This window comes from Saimiri boliviensis, chromosome 19, assembly GCF_048565385.1.
Source record: "Saimiri boliviensis isolate mSaiBol1 chromosome 19, mSaiBol1.pri, whole genome shotgun sequence".
In the NCBI taxonomy this organism is placed as follows: domain Eukaryota; kingdom Metazoa; phylum Chordata; class Mammalia; order Primates; family Cebidae; genus Saimiri; species Saimiri boliviensis.
In genome coordinates this window covers 20,369,888-20,389,857 of record NC_133467.1, presented here as the reverse complement: position 1 = coordinate 20,389,857, position 19,970 = coordinate 20,369,888, and the positions used below count along the sequence as shown (strand labels likewise).

The 19,970-nt window shown below is 37.7% G+C and overlaps 1 protein-coding gene and 1 non-coding gene across 2 annotated transcripts in view; both read right to left on the bottom strand.

Annotated features, from left to right (window-relative positions):
* SLC9C2 (solute carrier family 9 member C2 (putative)) overlaps positions 1-19,970 on the bottom strand; it is a 66,984-nt gene that overhangs the window by 16,480 nt on the left and 30,534 nt on the right. The window contains exons 11-17 of the mRNA XM_003925439.3: positions 15,720-15,883; positions 15,019-15,114; positions 11,708-11,805; positions 10,593-10,712; positions 9,262-9,460; positions 7,232-7,420; positions 2,461-2,610 (exon numbers count right to left, since the gene is read on the bottom strand). Coding sequence (XP_003925488.3) covers positions 2,461-2,610; positions 7,232-7,420; positions 9,262-9,460; positions 10,593-10,712; positions 11,708-11,805; positions 15,019-15,114; positions 15,720-15,883 — 1,016 coding nt within the window. The remainder of the gene's footprint in view (positions 1-2,460; positions 2,611-7,231; positions 7,421-9,261; positions 9,461-10,592; positions 10,713-11,707; positions 11,806-15,018; positions 15,115-15,719; positions 15,884-19,970) is intronic.
* On the bottom strand, positions 6,714-6,820 carry LOC120360206 (U6 spliceosomal RNA). Its single transcript, XR_005576784.1, has one exon. It is a non-coding gene; the product is annotated as a U6 spliceosomal RNA (small nuclear RNA).

Below are 19,970 nucleotides of genomic sequence, written 5' to 3'. Positions count from 1 at the left end.
CCAAATAATGCACGGCATAGTGCTATTTATAGGGAACAACTGGCTTGTTATCTAAAGTTTAAACAAAGTTAAGTTTTTGTGGGTTTTTTGGTTATTTTTGTGTTTGCTTTGGTTTAGAAAAAAATCACATGTAATGAATCCCTCATTTTGAATATAAGAATAAGTTATGTAATTTTTATTAATTTATTTCTTCTTACTCGGTAACACTACACCAATATTGGGAAGGTGCCAAATTAGTAGCCTGTCCATGGCACCAACACACCCTAGTCCAGCCCTGCTTGCATAGGTACAAAAACAGCAGCTAGGCCCCTTTCCCATCAAACTAGACTTACAGCAACCCTGTAAGACTGCTCTAGAAAGCCTTTGCACAAGAGTAAATGGGAACTGACTTCTGCCTACAAAGAGAATGTAATTATGAAGGCATGAACATACATTTATTTTTCTTAGGTGAACTGCCACAGGCCAATTTCCAGAACAAAGTCAGTTCCAGAATAAACACATCTCAAAAGACCATTTAAATCTTTACTGGTGTCTCTTTAAAAATGCCACAGGGGATTCACTTCACCTGTGACACATTAAGGAAACTATTGTCAACTCTGTATCTTCTCCCAAATTCCTAAAAACACATCCTTAACTTCCCCCAACTGCCTGTTTTTCTTCTCTCTTCCTCTGCTTCTGAAATCTTTTCTCCTATGAATAGCTCTATGTTCTTTCTAATGCAGATCAATCTAGCCTTTGAGTAGTTCCTCAATTTTCTTCTCCATTCTTCAAAGTAAATCAACAGGACAGAATTCTGTTACACACTAATTTTCAATCCAATAAAGGTAGGTATCTTCACAGTCTCTTTTCCTCTTCTGATTTCAATAAGAGCCTCTCTTGACTAAGAGTCTGAGGTAACATAACAACCACCACAAAAAATAGGCACTCTAACCAGAAGAGATGACCTCTCGGCCACTCATGGTTTTATGTATCCACACAATCATTGTATCTAGGGCTTTAGTAATCAGTATTTAAATCCATCCCTGGTTAGAAATCAAGAAGGTCACTTGGGCTAAGAAAACACCTTTCAGCTGTTGATATTGTTCCCTGTAGACCCTCAATAACACACGTGAAAATATAACCAAAATCACCCAACACGGGGGGTAAAAACAGAATGAAATATAGAAACCAAACAAACAAATATGAGAATGAACCCCAAGGAAGCAGAATTAACACAGGAAGAAAAAAAAAAAACTTTTAAGATAAAAAGAAGACTCAAGATAATATTAATTTTTTTAAAAAGTAAACAGTTGTTATGAAAAGGAAGCAACCACAGTTTTTTGAGATCAAAAAGTAATTGTCAAAAAATTTAAAAAGTTTAATATATGGGCTGAACAGCACAACGAACACAACCAGAGATTTAAAAATTTGTAACTTGGAAAATCAATTCAAAGAGTCTCACTGCAAAGAGTGAGAGTTGACAGTTACGAGTGAAAAATAAGGAAGTTTTTTTTATCTGAAGAATGCGAGTCACCTCTACATTATCAGGCCCAAAGAAGCATGAGAATCACACAGGAGTCACGTTCCACTTTTCCCACTCTTTTGCGAGCGGCTGGTAGTAGACAGACTGGTTTGAGGGAGCTTTGTTAGAAGGGGCTTCACTCTAACCGCTAGGCTTTTATCTGGTGCTGACTGGATAGTGGCTGGAAATAAGGAGGGTCTTAAATGATAAACAATAAATACTTCTACTCACCTGCCCCACAGTACAAGGATTTCAAGTTTTCACTGTCAAATCTTGGTTCGCTTTCCCTCTCTTCCTCTCCACTCAAGATTGACCCTTTCTTTGAAGCTTCATTCAAGTCTCAAGTCCTGCTTAACACCTTTTCAAGTGCCCCGTCTTTCAGAGAATGCTACAGAGACATACTGGATCTCTTCTCTATCCTCTGCACTCAGAAAATAGATCATATGGGCCGGGAGTGGTGGCTCAATCCCAGCACTTTGGGAGGCCGAAGCAGGTGAATCATGAGCTCAGGAGATCAAGACCATCCTGATCAACACGATGAAACCCCGTCTCTACTAAAACACCAAAAATTAGCCAGGTGTGGTGGTGCGTGCCTGTAGTCCCAGCTACTTGGGAGGCTGAGGCAGGAGAATCGCTTGAACCCAGGAGTGGAGATTGCAGTAGCTGAGATTGTGCCACTGCACTGCAGCCTGGTGAAAGAGTGAGACTCTGTCTCAAAAAAGAAGAAGAAGATACATCATATATTTTCTGCTCTGAAGATAATGAGTTTGATGATAACAGCTGAAATGTAATGATCAGAGACTGTTCTCTGCAGGACCTCATATGCTATAATAAGCAATTAAATCCCTTTCAACTTTTGGAATTTGTCTGTTTGATCAAACCTATATAGAAGTAGTCTTAAAAGAAGTTAATACGCTCCAGAAGTTTTTCTCCGTAAATGACCAGTGCTTATTTCTTACCTTATATATTGATTCACGGCCAGATATTTGTTTTATTAGAAGTTTGGCATCTTCTTGACTTTTGACATAGCCTTTTGTAATACTGTACATCAAGCTGAGACGTTTTTTGATCTGCACATTTACAATACTTAACAGTATTGGTATTGTTATCTGGAATAATGAGGAGAAGAAAAAACTGTAAATTTGATGAGGATAAGCACCCTTGGAGGCAGAAGTTCTTAAAGTGTCATCTCCAGACCAGCAACAGCAGAGCCCAGCAACCTGCTAAAAATGCACATTCTCAGGTCACACTGGAGACCTGCAGAATCAGACACTCTGGAGTGGGGCCCAGCAGTCGGTGTCTTAGCAAGTCTTCCAGGTGATTCTGTGCATACAAAAGTCTAAAACCCATCCTCTCAAGAAGGTGAAGCTTAGTGAAAAAAGCCTCCAGCACTGCCTTTTCCCTCATTCTCTCTACCCCTAGATTTCAGGAGACCCCTATTTGGTCTCCTAAGCTGGGTAATAGATACTCACTGAACAAATCATCACTCTGTGCCTCGGTTTCTTCACTTGGAAAATAAGGAACTTAGGATATCTAAGATGCTGCTTAGCTCCATATTTCTCCAACCATAAGCTAAGGCAGGCTAGTGTCACGGCTTAAGAGAATGGAATTTTAAATATACTCCTCCCTAAATTCAAATGCCAGCTCTCCTATTCACCAGCTCTATGACCTTGAGCAGGTTACTTAGTGACTTTGAGGACTCAGTTTCCTCATGTGTAAAATGAGGAAATAATATCTAAGTACCAGAATTTCAATAGAGCTGCTCCTCAAAACTCACGTAGTCAATTACACAGATGGGGGCTTCCCAAAGGGTTAAAGTCATGTCAGAGCACAGGGGCAGATGGTGAGCGGCTGGGTAACAAGGGAGAAAAAAAACTAACTGGAAGATGGCATCATAGTGAAGAAATTACAAGGGCAGAGAAGGGAATTTTTTTTTAAGCTACTATTTTGCCTGTGAAACTTTGGGCACAGAGATGAATGTTTAAGGAGATTTTTTTTTTAATTATACTTTGTTCTGGGGTACATGTGCAGATTGTGCAGGTTTGTTACATAGGTATACACATGCCATGGTGGTTGGCTGCATCCATCCCCCATCATCTACATTAGGTATTTCTCCCAATGCTATCCCCCGCCGGCCCCCAACCCCTGCTATCCCTCCCCTAGCACCCCATCCACAGTCCCCGGTGTGATGTTCCCCTCCCTGTGACCATGTGTTCTCATTGTTCAACTCCCACTTATGAGTGAGAACATGCTGTGCTTGGTTTTCTGTTCTTGGGTCAGTTTGCTGAAAATGATGGTTTCCAGCTTCATCCATGTCCCCGCAAAGGATATGAACTCATCCTTTTTTATGGCTGCGTAGTACTCCATGGTGTATATGTGCCACATTTTCTTTATCCAGTCTATCATTGATGGGGCATTTGGGTTGGTTCCAAGTCTTTGCTATTGTGAACAGCGACACAATATACATATGCGTGCATGTGTCTTTATCATAGATCGATTTATAATCCTTTGGGTAAATACCCAGTAATGGGATTGCTGAGTCAAATGGTATTTCTAGTTCTAGATTATTGAGTAATCACCACACTGTCTTCCACAATGGTTGAACTAATTTACACTCCTACCAACAGTGTAAAAGCGTTCCTATTTCTCCACATCCTACAGAGGATTTTTTTCAAAGTTATACTCCACAGTGCACTGACACTCCACGAGCTTTCTTTAAGGGCACCTAAAGCTCGCCAATATTCTTTCAAGTTTTCCAATGCAAGTTTGTCTCTTTTGAAAACCACATTATGCTGAGACTGGCTATCAGCCACCTAACTTTACATAGTGGTGACATCTACCTCACAGGGCTGTTCTAATAATTAAACTAGACAATTTATGTAAAGTGCTTTACACAATTCCTGGAAAATAGGGAGTGTTCAATTAAAAACCATGGTAATATACTTCACTGAGATTTGTCGGAGCATGCTAGACAGAAGGGACAACTGGTTCGGAACATTGCTGCCCACACTCTAAATAGATTTGGTTTCTGTGAAGTCCCTAATTAGGCAAAAGGAGTCAGCCTGGTGGGAGCAGGGGAAAGCAAAAAGCAGCAGCAGGTAAGCTGCAAGTCTGCCTTTCTTCATGGTCCAGGACGCATTGCCCTCCTGCACAAATAGCTCAAGATCTTCTTGTGCCCAACTACCACCAGACACCTGCAAGTTAGCTCACTGTGACTGTGGCATTCACAGCACAAAGCCCTTTCAACAGGCAGTAGATGCACTATCCTATAAAAGCTCCAGCAAGCCTTGGTTTCTTTGCAGTCAGCTTCTTTCTTGCAGGCTGCCCATTGTTTCCCTGGCAATGTGTTTTCCTATTTTCTCTAATAAATCTGCCTTTCTTTATCTACAACTATCTTGGTAAATTATTTTACTACCGGGCCACCAGCCCAGATAGCTGTTGCTCCCCGTGACCATTTCCACAATAATACATTTTAAAATCTTTGTTTCATTTTAAATACTTTTCACAAAGTATTATTTCAAAAATAATTATTTTACATTTACCTGCATATACAACCTCTACATAAATACTGATTACCTAAAGAAACTTCTATCTTCCATCCTAAATCTTAGCCTCACACAACACATCCTGATTTCTAGGATAGTTTCCTTGATGGTGGAGTTATGCCTTAAATGAGCCCTTTGCTCCAAACTCAGCTCATAAGGCAAAAAGCACATCAAATCAAAATTACCCTTTAAACCAGGTACAGTAACTCTAAACTGTAATTATTCTGAACACTAAAGTTTGGTTACACCAATGTTGAATAAATGAAGGAACAAAAAAGAAAGTCTGGGCCGGGCGCGGTGGCTCAAGCCTGTAATCCCAGCACTTTGGGAGGCCGAGGCGGGTGGATCACAAGGTCAAGAGATCGAGACCATCCTGGTCAACATGGTGAAACCCCGTCTCTACTAAAAATACAAAAAATTAGCTGGGCGTGGTGGCGCGTGCCTGTAATCCCAGCTACTCAGGAGGCTGAGGCAGGAGAATTGCCTGAACCCAGGAGGCGGAGGTTGCGGTGAGCCGAGATCGCGCCATTGCACTCCAGCCTGGGCAACAAGAGCGAAACTCCGTCTCAAAAAAAAAAAGAAGAAAGTCTGTAAGCACATAGTCAAACAATTCTGCCTTAAAGGTAACTATTAAATGTGGAGAATGGGGACTAAGTGGAGGAGTATAATACCTACAATTTACCATCAGGGCTTACAGCAATTTTTTCAAATGTTAAGTCTCTGTATATAACTTCAATAAATACTAATATAAGAGATTTGCTTGATGTAATAAGAATTAAACACCAACAAACATGGCATGGCAAGTGAAATCATTAAAGCCCCCAAGTTAAAACCTTATATAATGCCACTCCACTGGAAAGAGAGAAAGGAGGCATAAGAGTAGAAACTGAAAGTATAAAAATCTGCCTTCAGAATCAAAACCAGAGTCAGGGAAAGAAGGCATAGCAATTGTGAAGGCAATTGAAGGCCACAGCATAATTAAATTCCATAGGTAGTATGCTATGTGACTGTGGAGCTGTGGAGAAAATATTTTTTGTTTCTGCACAGTTTGGGAGACATGAACAAATTTTGCTGAAACTTGAAGAACTGGTCTTTGGGTTACCCTGCTTTGAGCAGCACCAAGATTTTCATTAATTCACTCAACAAATATTTATTAAGTACTTACTATATGCCAAGCACTGTTCTGGAGGCAGAGGTTACATCAGTGACCAAAACAGGAGTACAGTGGCTCATGCCTGTAATCCCAGCACTTTGGGAGGCTGAAACAGGAGGACTGCCAGAGCCCAGGAGTTTGAGACCAGCCTGGGCAATACAGTGAGATCCCATTTCTATTCAAAATGGAAAAAGAAAGACCAAAACAAAGATCTCTACCTCATGGAGAGTATACACAATTACAGCTGATAAGTACTGTGGGGAAAAATCAAAGTTAAGCAGGTAGAGGGGAATCAGAAGGATGAGGTAGAATTGAGGGTGTGAAGGATGAGTTGCCAGTTGACATAGGCTGGTCAGGGGAGGCCTCTGTGACAAGGTGAGATTTGAGCAATGGCTTGAAGGTAGTGAGGGAGGGAACCACGCAGATACCTATTAAGAGGGTGTTCCAGAAGGGACAACTTCTGTTTCATTTCTTTCAGGACAATGGGGTTTCTTTCTTTCTTTCTTTCTTTTTTTAATATATGAAACACTTCAAGAATTTGTGTGTCATCCTTGCGCAGGGGCCATGCTAATCTTCTCTGTATCATTCCAATTTTAGTATATGTGCTGCCAAAGCGAGCACAACAATGGTGCTTCTTAACTCAACACACAGTGTAGGAAAAGAATCTTAATATTTTATTGTATTATTTATTACTTTTTTTGAGACAGGGTCTGCCTCTGTCACCAGAGCCATCATCGCATTCCGTCTGCTGGAGTGCAATGGCACAATCTTGGCTCACTACAGCCTCAACCTCTTGGGCTCAAGCAATCCTCCCACCTCAGCCTCCCAAGTAGCTGGGACCACAGGTGCACACCATCACGCTCAGGTAATTTCTTAATTTTTTGTAGAGATGGGGTCTTGCTATGTCGCCCAAGTTGTCTCAAACTTCTGGACTCATGCAATCTGCCCACCTAGGCCTCCCAAAGTGCTGGGATTATAGGCATGAGCTACCACTCCTGGCAAATCTTAATATTTTAAAATGTGAAATTTTACCTTGAAGAGAGAAAGAAACCTAATTAGTCTTAAATATTCTGTTACTACTGTAAACTGAATAAGAGTCAAGCTGTTTGGTATCCATTTCACAAGGTATATAAAAAAGATATCAATTATTCCAGTGACCAGGATAGAAAATTCCAAAATATTCCAAAACTGTTGAAAATATTTCCTTTTCAGAATTATTATCTGTATAGAAAACAAATAGAAACAAATGTCATTTAATGGCACCTATACAGTAATGTTGGGGGGGAAATATATAAAATTAACGATTGAATTCTTAACTACAAATGAGTTATATTCCAAAAGTTGAGCTTTAAGTTATTGATATGGAATCCCCCCAAAATTCTTTTAAATCTTCAATATCAAAATTATAATTTGATTAAAAATATATACTCTATAATAAAGTTGGATTGCCAAAAACAAGCATTAAAAATACCAATAAACAGGTTCATTGCAATACTATTATAATAAAATGTGAAAATAGTAATGCTGATAAATCACCTTTTACACATTTATACTAATAAACTCACATTTTATGACAAGGGCCTAGCAAACCAATTCTTATTCACTTATTTATTTCTTGCATCATTTCACAAAATATTTGAGGAAAACATCCCTGTCTGGATTTTCAATTCTTCTTTACCTGATCCTTGGGAATCTGTCTCCTTTTTTTTTTTTTTTTTTAAGAATATTAGTTTTATTTATGTAATTCAGAAAAATTGATTGTAGTGTTAGAGTTTGTCAAATGTTTTCACTCTGAACAATTTACAATAGTATTTATATACAAACATAATAAAATAGAGTGTATCGCATTGCTTTTGCTTCGAAGTGTTTTCTCAATTCTGACCTGCCTCTATCACGTCAGTTTGTAATTATTAACAGGGAAATACTCTTTATGACATAGTGCTTGATTCACACAGTATAACATGGAAGAGAAGGAGAATCAATGATCATGAACAGAGTTAAAATATATTTTTCAACCAATATGACTTTATCATTAATCTTTTTTCTTTTTTTTTTTTTTTCCGAGACAGAGTCTTGCTCTGTCACCCAGGTTGGAGTGCAGTGGCGCAATCTTGGCCCACTGCAACCTCCCCCTCTTGGGTTCAAGCAATTCTCCTGCCTCAGCCTCCTGAGTAGCTGGGACTACAGGCGCCTGCCACCACACCCAGCAATTTTTTAAAATATTTTTAGTAGAGAAAGGGTTTCACCACATTGGCCAGGCTGGTTGTGAACTCCTGAACTCAGGTGGTCCACCCACCTCGGCCTCCCAAAGTTTTGGGATTACAGGTATGAGACACTGTGCCTGGCCTCATTAATCTTTTTTCTATAATAAAATATGTTTCATGTTAAAAAGAAAATACTTGTATTCACTGATGATCTAAATCTGTTGTACTAAATTTGGCGTTTATATAAACCCATAGTTGATTTAAATACAATACAGATATGAACTTATATTAAAACTCATTGATATGTTTGCTACAAATAAAAATGAACAAAATTGCCAAGAACAGAGGTAACATAAAAATCCCTTTGAAAAATAGTGGAGATGCCTTATTCTATTTAAGGTGAGTAAAACTTCCATTTTCTGAAGCCAATATAAACTAAACCAAAAGATGGTGAAAAACTGTGATAAATATAGATACCAAATCTTACGTCACACTGTAAAGCTATAATTTGTACTATTTTTTTTTTTTTTTTTTTTTTTTTTAGAGATGGAGTCTCACTCTGTCACCCAAGCTGGAGTGCAGTGGCACAATCTCGGCCCATTGCAACCTCCACCTCCCAGACTCAAGTGGAGAATCTCTCTACTTTTATGATACTTAGCTGATGTCCAATACCATGACTTTTATACTAATTTCACTATAAAACTTGGAAAATTCAAAAAGGTTAGTAAATTTCCAGGATCTCATTAATTATCATAGCAAATGGCTCTTGGATCAAGTTCCTTCAATAATATGACAAAAATAGATTTAAAATACCTGAATTGCTCTTTTTATAGATTATATTTCTATTTTAAACAGTACCTTCAATGTTGATTCTAATACATACAAAAATATAAAATAGTAGTTTATTGCTATCAGTGCTGACCCATTTAACTCTCTTGCCATTGGCCACAGTTGTATTATCAGAGGATAAATATATATCAGATGTATAATGTGTCCTGCATATTCAAATTCTTCAGAAAATACTATGTGAAATACAGAAGTCAGAAATATATTACTCCTGAAAAGAGATCAAATAAAATGTTAGATCACTTAAAAGTATAATTAGCAGCTGAAGTTCAACATTTGTTTAAACAAATCATTAAAATTAATTTGAAGACTACACACAATATAAAATAATAATAAAAATCGAAACCATATTTCCTGTACATAAAAATTATAATGGGACAAAAAATATGATTAAAAAAATCCGTATCAGGGATGGGGGAAGCATTTTTAAAAATCAAGTCTACAGTATCTTGGAAACAATGCAAAGGTTCATAAATAAAAGCAAGAAACAAATAAATTTGGAAGAAAATGAATTATACATTGGATTGTTTAAAATCAAGAGAAAAAAAGTCTTATTAAATAATTACTGTACCATATATTTCTTAAAACTTTTCAATTCGCCTAATGTAGAGCATGACAAAAAGAGATTCTTTGGATATATGTGAAGATTCTACACTTTTGATTTTTTATATCTCTTTAAACTTATTAAATAGAAAAAAGTAAAAAAAATATTAGAATTTGTTATAAAAGGTTAATGCTCATTTAAAATTTAGCAGCATTAATGCTCTTGATATGATCTTGTTTTGACATCTTCTATTGGTAGAAAAGTTATGTCTCTGCACTCTAAAGTATGTAAGCTCACAATTTATATAATGAAGTAAAAAATCCACCCCAGTTAAGTAAAATCTGTGTTTTGTGATATTTTGGAAAATTGGTTACAGGTATTATGAAGGCCATGTTGTGTTTTACCTAATTACAGATCAACAGAATCACGTGATAGCACAGGTGAAATTAAAAAGAGCTAGATCTAGTCACCAGTTAGATATTTCTCACCCTTGCTCTATGTTATACCCAGGAGAATATTAAGCAGCCGACAACACACTATAACCCGCAGACACAGCAATTAAAACTTGCAGTATTCAAATATGACCATCCTTTTTTCCTCCCTGACTACTCTCTAATAGAGACGTCAATGAAGTTGCTGAAACAGAATGGAGGAAGAGAAGCAAGCACCACGCAATCAGTGAGAATCAACCATAACATAGTTTTTTTTTTTAATAAGGAAAATTGAGATAAGCTGTTCTGACAATGTAGAAATGGTAATATTTTTAAGTATGTTTCTATTAAAGGTTCACAATACTTACTCAGGTGGAATAAAAAGTATCTTTTCTTTAGGATAGTCCAAGAAAGTTAAAACGTTTTTAAACTTTATAAGCCAACTTCTAGCACTTACATAAGATGAAACATCGTAAATACTCATGAATCTAACAGAGAAAAATATACATTTGTGTTATAATAAAAAGCAAGTGCTATACTTTGGGTTAATATGAAAGGGGGAGGTGTACTAAGTATAAATTTAATATGGACCCACCAAATATGCTCAGTCACAAGCCTCTGAATCCATCCACCTCTCCACCCCATGGTCATGGTACAGGAGTATTTTTAGTATGAGACTCCTGTTGCCTCTGTTCCTGACCAGAGATCAAACATAAGTAAAGCTCCTCTAGACCAATTCTTCAGAGTTTGGAATCAAGCTTTCCTTTGTCATGCTGCTCCGGCACAACCCTCTCCAAGGTCCTGAAGGCTCTTCCCTTCCCAAACGTTATTCCTGGGACTGATAATAGATCTTCCAAATAGATTACCTGGCCGCTGAAATGTATGTATCACCCAGCCAGGATCTCCTATCATTATTGCCCTACAGTTTTGTGTTGGATCATCTATTATCTAATGTTTTCCAGGACTGTAACAAGATATCAATGTATCTTTAAGATACTGAGCTTTTCCCACCAGACTTAATTGCACTTGTCAGCATCAGCAGTTGGGCCAATTCTTCCACAGCTTGCTCCACCCCACAGAGCAGTCTAATGGCAGCCTCCAGGCTTCTGTACCTTATCTGTCTGGTAATTTAAAATGAAGATAATATAAAGGCAAAATAATTATAATAATAATTGAGGCTATATAGGTTCCTTTTCATGGATTCCCTAGTTTTATCTAATTACATGACAGTTCAATCTTTCTCCAGAATCCCCTAATGTCACCAAGGTTATAAAACTTTAGGGGGAAAAATGTAAACAAATAAAATTAAAAGTAGATGAATAGATGTATGGAAGGACAAGACAGATGGACAGACAGAAGATGGCTAGATAGATATGTGAAATAATGGATTGATCCATCTGGACATTTAATTCTCAGTTTATTCATTCTTCATCATATAACCATTCGATTTTGGAAATATCAGTTAAAGAAGTGTTACACTTACTTTCCTTGGATGAGGCAATAGCTTTTTGCTGCACCAATTAATATCTGGGCTGCCTCTATTTCAAGAATTCCATCGTTATGCTGTTGCTCAAAGCTACTCTAAACATACAATTTTAAATGAAGATTACAAAAGATCAAAACATGAATGTATTCTTCATAACCCTTACATAGTCTCACTATTATTATTGAACTCAATATATCAAAATATGCTATTACAAAAAGTTATATAGTAGGAAATAAATTTCATTAAATGCAAATGTTTACTGAATACTCATTTTTATAAAGTACAGTCCTGAATGTTATGAGAGATAAACAGAGTCTTAGCTTTCTAGAAAATCAAAATGTATACCACTCAGCCAGGCATGGTGGCTCACTTTGGGAGGCTGAGGCAGATGTATTGCTTGAGTCCAGGAGTTCAAGCCCAGCCTGGGCAACCTGGTAAAACCCTGTCTCTACTAAAAATACAAAATTAGCCAGGCATGGTGGCGCATGCCTATAATCTTAGCTACTCGGGAGGCTGAGGCAGGAGAATCGCTTGAACCCAGCAGGCAGAGGCTGCAGTGAGCCAAGATCATGCCACTGCACTCTAGCCTGAGAGACAGAGACTCTCTCTCAAAAAAAAAAAAAAAAGAAAGAAAGAAAGACAGAAAGACAGAAAGAAAGAAAGAAAAAAGATTAATGATAAAGTCATCTTGGTTGAAAAGCATTTTTAAAATCTGTTCATGATCATTGATTCTCCTTCTAGTCAGTGTTATACTGTGTGAATCAAGCACTATGGATCACTTGAGCCCAGGAGGCAGAGGTCATGGTGAGCCAATTGCACCACTGCACTCTAGCCTGGGCAACAAGAGCAAAACTCCATCTCAAAAGAAAGAAAGAGGCTGGGCGCGATGGCTCATGCCTATAATCCCAGCACTTTGGGAGGCCGAGGCGGGTGGATCACGAGGTCAAGAGATCGAGACCATCCTGGTCAACATGGTTAAATCTCGTCTCTACTAAAAATACAAAAATTAGCTGGGCATGGTGGCGCACGCCTGTAATCCCAGCTACTCAGGAGCCTGAGGGAGGAGAATTGCTTGAACCCAGGAGGCAGAGGTTGTGGTGAACCAAGATCGCGCCATTGCACTCCAGCCTGGGTAACAAGAGCCAAACTCCGTCTCAAAAAAAAAAAAAAAAAAAATATATATATATACACACACACACACACACACACACACACACAACTCAAAGAGTTTGCTTCAGTAATATAAATAGCATCAGTAGCATCAGCTTTCTACAGCAGAATCGAGCGTGCAAAGTATTAATTCTAAGTAATCATTTCAGTTCCACAAAGAACTATCAAAGGAAAAAGGCTGTATGGTTATGTCAATCCTCCCCCTAAAATAGCAGAAAAATTACAGCTTCTACATGATACTGACATTAAATTCAGAAAAACTATTCAGGGCAGGGGAAAGGGTAAGGAAATGTTGCATTCAATAGTCCCTCTTGGAGAATCTCAGTGTACATCAGCATATTAAAACCTCTGAGAAGTTCTACAAGAAGTTCCAAAAGAAACTCATTTAACTTTATTTAAGCCAGCATTTCCCAGTGTTACCTCCTGGAACTGCTGCCTAAATTTCCTCACATACTGACCATGTACTTTGCCTATCCATTGTTTAGAAATGTTGACTCCAACCACTACTGCATTTAACATATTTTCTCAAGTCTTAAAATTTAAGGGATGATAGTCATTTCAGGAAAGGAGGGAATTTCATGCCACTTATATCTCAATATGATTCTTATTAATTCATTGGCTCCTTTTTTAGAAGATAGAAAAATGATTCACCAGTAACAGCTTTGATAAAGGCTATGCAAATTCTGAAGCTGCCTTTCCAAATGTACAGGGCAATGGCCAGGAAAGGAAGGGAAAGGAAAGGGAAATATCATCTTCAACAGAAAAAAATGAAAGAGAAAAGAAAGAATTTATATGTTAATAGAGATTTGAAGGGCGTATCAGTTCATTGCAATGTGTGGACTTTATCGGAGTTCAATTTCAAACTATAAACTGTAAAAATAAACATGTATAACATTTCTGAGACAATTGGAAATCTTACACTGACTCAATATTTGATATTATTAAGGAATTATTATTCATTTTAAGTATAATATTAGCAATTTATTATGTTTTTTTAAATACTTTAAAATTTAGAGACAGATACTAAAATATTTACAGGTGAAATGATACATCATGTATGATTTTTTTCAAACTAATACATAAGATGCGGGTTAGGATACAGCAGGTATTGGTCATGTGTGGATGTTTTTTAAGGTTGGGCGATGGCTGCGTGAGGGTTTATTACACAAGTCTATCTGCTTCTGCATATGTTAGGAATTCTTTTTTTTTTTTTTTTGAGATGGAGTTTCACTCTTGTTACCCAGGCTGGAGTGCAATGGCATGATCTCAGCTCACCGCAACCTCCACCTCCTGAGTTCAAGCAATTCTCCTACCTCAGCCTCCCGAGTAGCTAGGACTACAGGCACGCGCCACCATGCCCAGCTAATTTTTGTATTTTTAGTAGAGACGGGTTTCACCTTGTTGACCAGGATGGTCTCGATCTCTTGACCTCGTGATCCACCCGCCTTGGCCTCCCAAAGTGCTGGGATTATAGGCGTGAGCCACCGTGCCCGGCCCAAGAATTCTTAATATTGACAATAAGTTTTAAAAGTAGACTAAAAAAATTCTGGGCATAATTAGTATTTTATATACATTTTATATTGAATAAATTTGTTCTATTAGATCATAACTCCAGTTTACAATATACAATTTAATAAGCTGGTTTAAGCTTGATTTTACCAGGTAATCTCCTATGTTTATATGAGAACATTTAAATATTAGTATTATAACATTTCAAGAGAATTTTTGATTCATCAGATTTATTTTAGCTTATTACATCTCTAATAGTTAAATAAGCACTTGAGAAAATGTTGTATAAAAGGAACTCAGATATGTTAAATTTATAAAAGCAATTTTAAATATTTTAAAATGTTTAATTATCTAGTATGCAAATAACACCAAACATTATTCTAAAGGCCCTCAAAAGTGATTGCTAAAATTTGCCAGACATAGAAACAGGATAATAAGGTTTGTGACTGAAAACCTCAGGAAGGAGATTTTTTTTGTTTTTTTTAACTTTAAAAATCACACATTAATTTTAACAATCAACAGACTTTTAGAAGGTGAAGAAAAGTTTTCAAGTCATCTGAAAACCATAGGCAAAGATTAAAGACATTGCAAGAAAAGAAATTTCAAAACATTATGTGAACAGCACCAACCATTTGTATTATAGCAACATGCAATCTGGCTTCTTCTATTAAAACTTCATCTGTTGGGGATTCCTTCTTCATTGCCTTAGGTGAAACACGGGAAAACTGAACGATATCAGACGACATTTTAAAACATAAAGAGATAAAGTTAAAAATAAGTAAAAATGATTAAGAGCTGGCAAATGCTACATTTAACAAAGATTCCAATAATTCAAAAGAGAATTGCTAGAATGAAGAGCTATGTATAACTTGGGTAATGTTTTTTTCACATAACAAGTGTTGCCTTCAATTGTGCTAAAGTAAATATTCATTTGGGGAAATTTATATCTCGAATTCGTTTCTAAACCTATCTATATGCTTGACTGCTCTCTAAATCAGCCTGTGTTTTCTGCTTTTTATAACACTTCTACCAGGAGAGAATTCTCAGTATCTTAAGCCATTGAAAACATCATCTTGGCAGAGGCCATTGATTTGTACTCAACCAGCCAGATTGCAAAAACATTCATTCTGCTGGTATTTGACAAATAAAGCTGGATAACCAAGACTTTGTCTTTAGAGACAGAATTCAAAGTCATTTCTCCAAAATAGCAAAGCTAGTAACTATCTCCCCGATTTAATTAGCAGAATCAGGTCTTTAACAATAGACTAAAGCAAGCGAGGTAGACCCAGGGAAGGAAAAGAAGACTACTTCTTGCCAGGCTTCAACTCACAGAAACGTATTCCATTGTTGTTTTATCTTCTACTAAAGTCCAATTAACATTTGTTAAAATTTTTTCTGTTTTAAATAAAGTTATTGTGTTCTGTATTATTTCCTGGATGTGCTGAGTGGCATTTTGCAAAGCCATTTGTCTTGGGAGGGAAAGAACAAACAAACCTGTGAGAAAGAAGAAAGCAAGGGCTTAATAGAGTACAGAGAAGGCAATGGAAAGCAAAAACATGTTGCACGATTCTGTAGTGATATCTTGAGATTGCCTGCAAACCAAAGTGATTACAGCAAGGACAATTTTTCCTACAAAACTTTCTAGAAAATGGTCCAACTATTTGTTTCTTTTCGGCTATATAGCTCCACTTTATCTGACTCAACTGCTAAAAAATGTTTGTTGGTTTCCTTGCTTTCCCTACAGCAAAAGACACGACTGACTACTTCAACACAACCCATTTATAGTTCTCAAAGTGGAACAGATCCAGTGGAAGGGCTGCCTATTAAACTATGCAAATTCCTTGTTCCACCCCATAGCTACAGAATCAGATTGGCCTGAAAATTTGCATTTTAACAAGTTCTCCAGTTGTTTCTTATGCTGTACATAGTAACATTTAAAAGCCAGTGCAATAGAGATCCCTCAAATTTAACATCTCTGTTTTCTGGCCAGTGAATCGATATGTTCAAAATTTGTAGCATTTTGTATTTTCTTGAGGTATGAGCTATAAGACTCACCAAAGAGAAAAAATTAACAGTAAATGAGCTTAGACTACTTACACACAATTCCATCTCAATAAGGCTGTTCTCGCCTCATAATTGCATGTGAAATGTGTCTTCAAGGGTTAAATGGCTTCTAAGTATTTCAGTTTAACTTTAGCTCACTCTCTATGGGACACTGTGTACAATGGAGTGATCTGAAATTTGGGGATTCAGAAAGGTCTGTAGGGATATCCCTCTCAAGCATCAGGATCAGTTCACTATAACCCAGAGCAAAGATGCATCTGACCACCTGCTGCTTTGGATTTAAAATTCCCATGGCTACGACCACACAAGGAGAAAACGTATTCATTTGGCCAACTAGATTCCACCCATATGATGGGCAACAGCCGCTTTCCAGTTTCTCAGGGGAAGCATGAAGGCATACGGGCCACTTGGTGGCACCAGCCCATCTGAATGTACTCCCAGTGTTTAAGATGATCCTGGAAGAGTGAGGAGGGACCACTTAAAAGCATTAGGCCAGGTGGAAGAAGTTGGTTTGAAATTCTGACTAATAAAACTAAAATCCATTAAGTACCTGTTAAATGTGCATCACACAATATTTCTAGAGAGGATGAATATTGACTCTGAAAAGATAAAGTACTTGCTATATAATCTTTATTCCACAGTGAGTTAAAGAAATCTGAAGCTTGGTTAATACAATCAAAAATTTATGGGGGGGGGGAGAATAAAGAAGAAAAAAAAAAGCATTGCCATAACAGTAAAATCCCTCACTGATCTCACTTTTGAGCAGGAGGAATCAGAAGAAAGGAAGCCTGAGAGAAATCTACATATTTTGTCTTAAACAAAGAGAGTCAACTGGGTCAGAACTCTGGGAGCCAAAGGAATTTGGTTACAAGGAAAGTGTGAGCAAGACTTCGGGCATCAAATTAACTTCACTCACCGCTGCCTTATGGCTTTTACCAATCCAAGCATACCTTTTCACTGCAAACAAGAATAAACCAAGAAAAGGTGCAGTGGCTCACACCTATAATCTCAACATTTTGGGAGGCTAGGGCAGGGGGATTCCCTGAGCCCAGGAATGCAAGACCAACCTGGACACTATAGCAAGATCCTGTTTCTACCAAAAAAAAAAAAAAAAAAAGAGCTGGGTGTGGTGGTGCAAACCTATAGTCCCAGCTTTTTGGGAGGCTGAGGCAAGAGAATCACTTGAGTTCAGAAGGTCAAGGCTGCAGTGAGCCATAATCACGCCACTACATTGCAGCCTGGGTGACAGAGTGAGAACCTATATCCTTTTGTTCTTTTTTAAGTAAAGAAGAATAAACACAGCCTGGTGGGGTGGTGAGCACCTGTAGTCCCAGCTATTCAGGAGGCTATGCCCAGGAATTTGAGACTAGCCTGAGCAAGAGAGAGAGAGAGAGAGAGAGAGAGAGAGAGAGAGACAGAGAGAGAGAGAGAGAGAAGGGAAGAGAGAGAAAGAAAAAGAAAGGAAAGAAAAGAAAGAGAGAGAAAGAAAGAAAGAAAGAAAGAGAGAAGGAGGGAGGGAAGGGAAGAGAGAAAAAGAAAAAGGAAAGGAAAGAAAGGAAGGAAGGAAGAAAGAAAGGGCAAGTCCATAACTTGGGGAAAAGGAGAGCTGCCTAAAATCTGCCCCGTGTACTAGCCTCACTCAAACACTGTAGCCCTTTGCTTTGAGGTGGGCTGTCACAGAAAGTTCTGTAATAATGTTTACAGGGCATAGTTCTGCAAATGTGCAGGACTTTCTGAAAACACTCAAGCAGAGCAGCAGTGTCTTTTATGAGTAGGACAGGATGAATATATCAGGCTATTTCCATATTTAGAATAACTCTCCTTCAACATTATCCTTTTGTTTGCCCTCATTAGTTCCATAATCTACAAGAAACCTTTTGATTACCAATTTGGTTTATCAAGAAAATTGGTATCAGAGGTGAATACTCTGATAATGGTCACAATAACTTCATACATAGAAATCATCCTCATTATAAATTAGTAAATTAGCCTTCTGGTTTATTGATGAATCTGTGAGTGTGGTGCAGGCATACCTTGCTTCATAGCGCTTCACCTTATTGTGCTTTGCAGATATTGCAGTTTTTACAAATTGCAGGTCTGTGGCAACCCCACACTGGCAAGTCTATCAGCGCCTTGTTTTCTACAGCATGTCTTCACTTCATGTCTCTGTGTCTACATTTTGGTAATTCTCACAATATTTCAAACTTTTTCATTATTATTATATCCATGATAGTAATATGTGATCAGTAATCTGTGCCCCAACACAATTACATTACTAATGTGTTGTCAGGTGTGCTCTTAATGGCACCTAGAATTTACTAACATAATTGTGTTGGGGCACCACAAACCGCACCCACATATGACAACAATCAGTAAGTTTTGACTGCCCCACTGACTGGCCATTTCTGCATCTCTCTCACTCCCTCCTTGGGACTCCCTATTTCCTGGGACACGACAATATTGAAATTGGGCCAGTTAACAACCGTACAATGACTTCTAATTATTCAAGTGAAAGGAAGAGTCATACATCTCTTACTTTCAATTAGAAACTAGAAATGATTAAACTTAGTGAGAAAGGCAGGTTGAAAGCCGAGATAAGCCAAGCACTAGGCCTTTTGCACCGGTTAGCCAAGTTGTTAGTGCAAAGAAAAATCTCTTGAAGGAAATTAAAAGTGCTACTCCAGTGAACACACAAATGATAAGAAGGCAAAACAGCCTTATTGATAATATGGAGAAAGATTGAATGGTCTGAATAGAAAATCAAACCAAACACAATGTTCCCTTTAGCCAAAACCTAATCCAGAGCGGGGCCCTAACTCTCTTCAGTTCTATGAAGGCTGAGAGAGGTGAGGAAGCTGCAGAGGAAAAGTTAGAAGCTAGCAGAGATTGGTTCATGAGGTTAAAGGAAAGAAGTCATCTCATTACATCAAAGTGCAAAGTGAAGCAGCAAGTGCTGATGGAGAAGTTGCAGCGAGTTATTCAGAAGGTCTAAGATCACTGATGAAGGTGGCTACACTAAACAGCAGATTTTCAATGCAGATAAACAGCCTTATATTGGAAGAGGATGCTATAGATGACTTTCATTACTAAAAGCCAATGCCTAGCTTCAAAGTTTCAAAGGACAGACTAACTCTTGTTAGGGGCTAATACAGCTGATGACTGTAAGTTGAAGCCAATGTTTACTTATCATTCTGAAAATCCTAGAATTAAATTAAATGTATTCTGTCTGAGCTCTACAAATGGAAAAACAAATCCTGGATGACAGCACATCTCTTTACAGCATGGTTTACTAAATAGTTTAAGCTCACTATTGATATCTACTGCTCAGAAAAAAAAAAAAAGATTCCTTTCAAAATATTACTGCTCATTCACAATACACTTAGTCACACAGAGCTCTGATGGAGATGGACAAGGAGATGAATGTTGTTTCCCTGCCTGCTAACACAATGTCCATTCTGCAGCCCGAGTATCAAGGACTCATTTTGACTTTCAAGTCTTATTATTTAATAAATACATT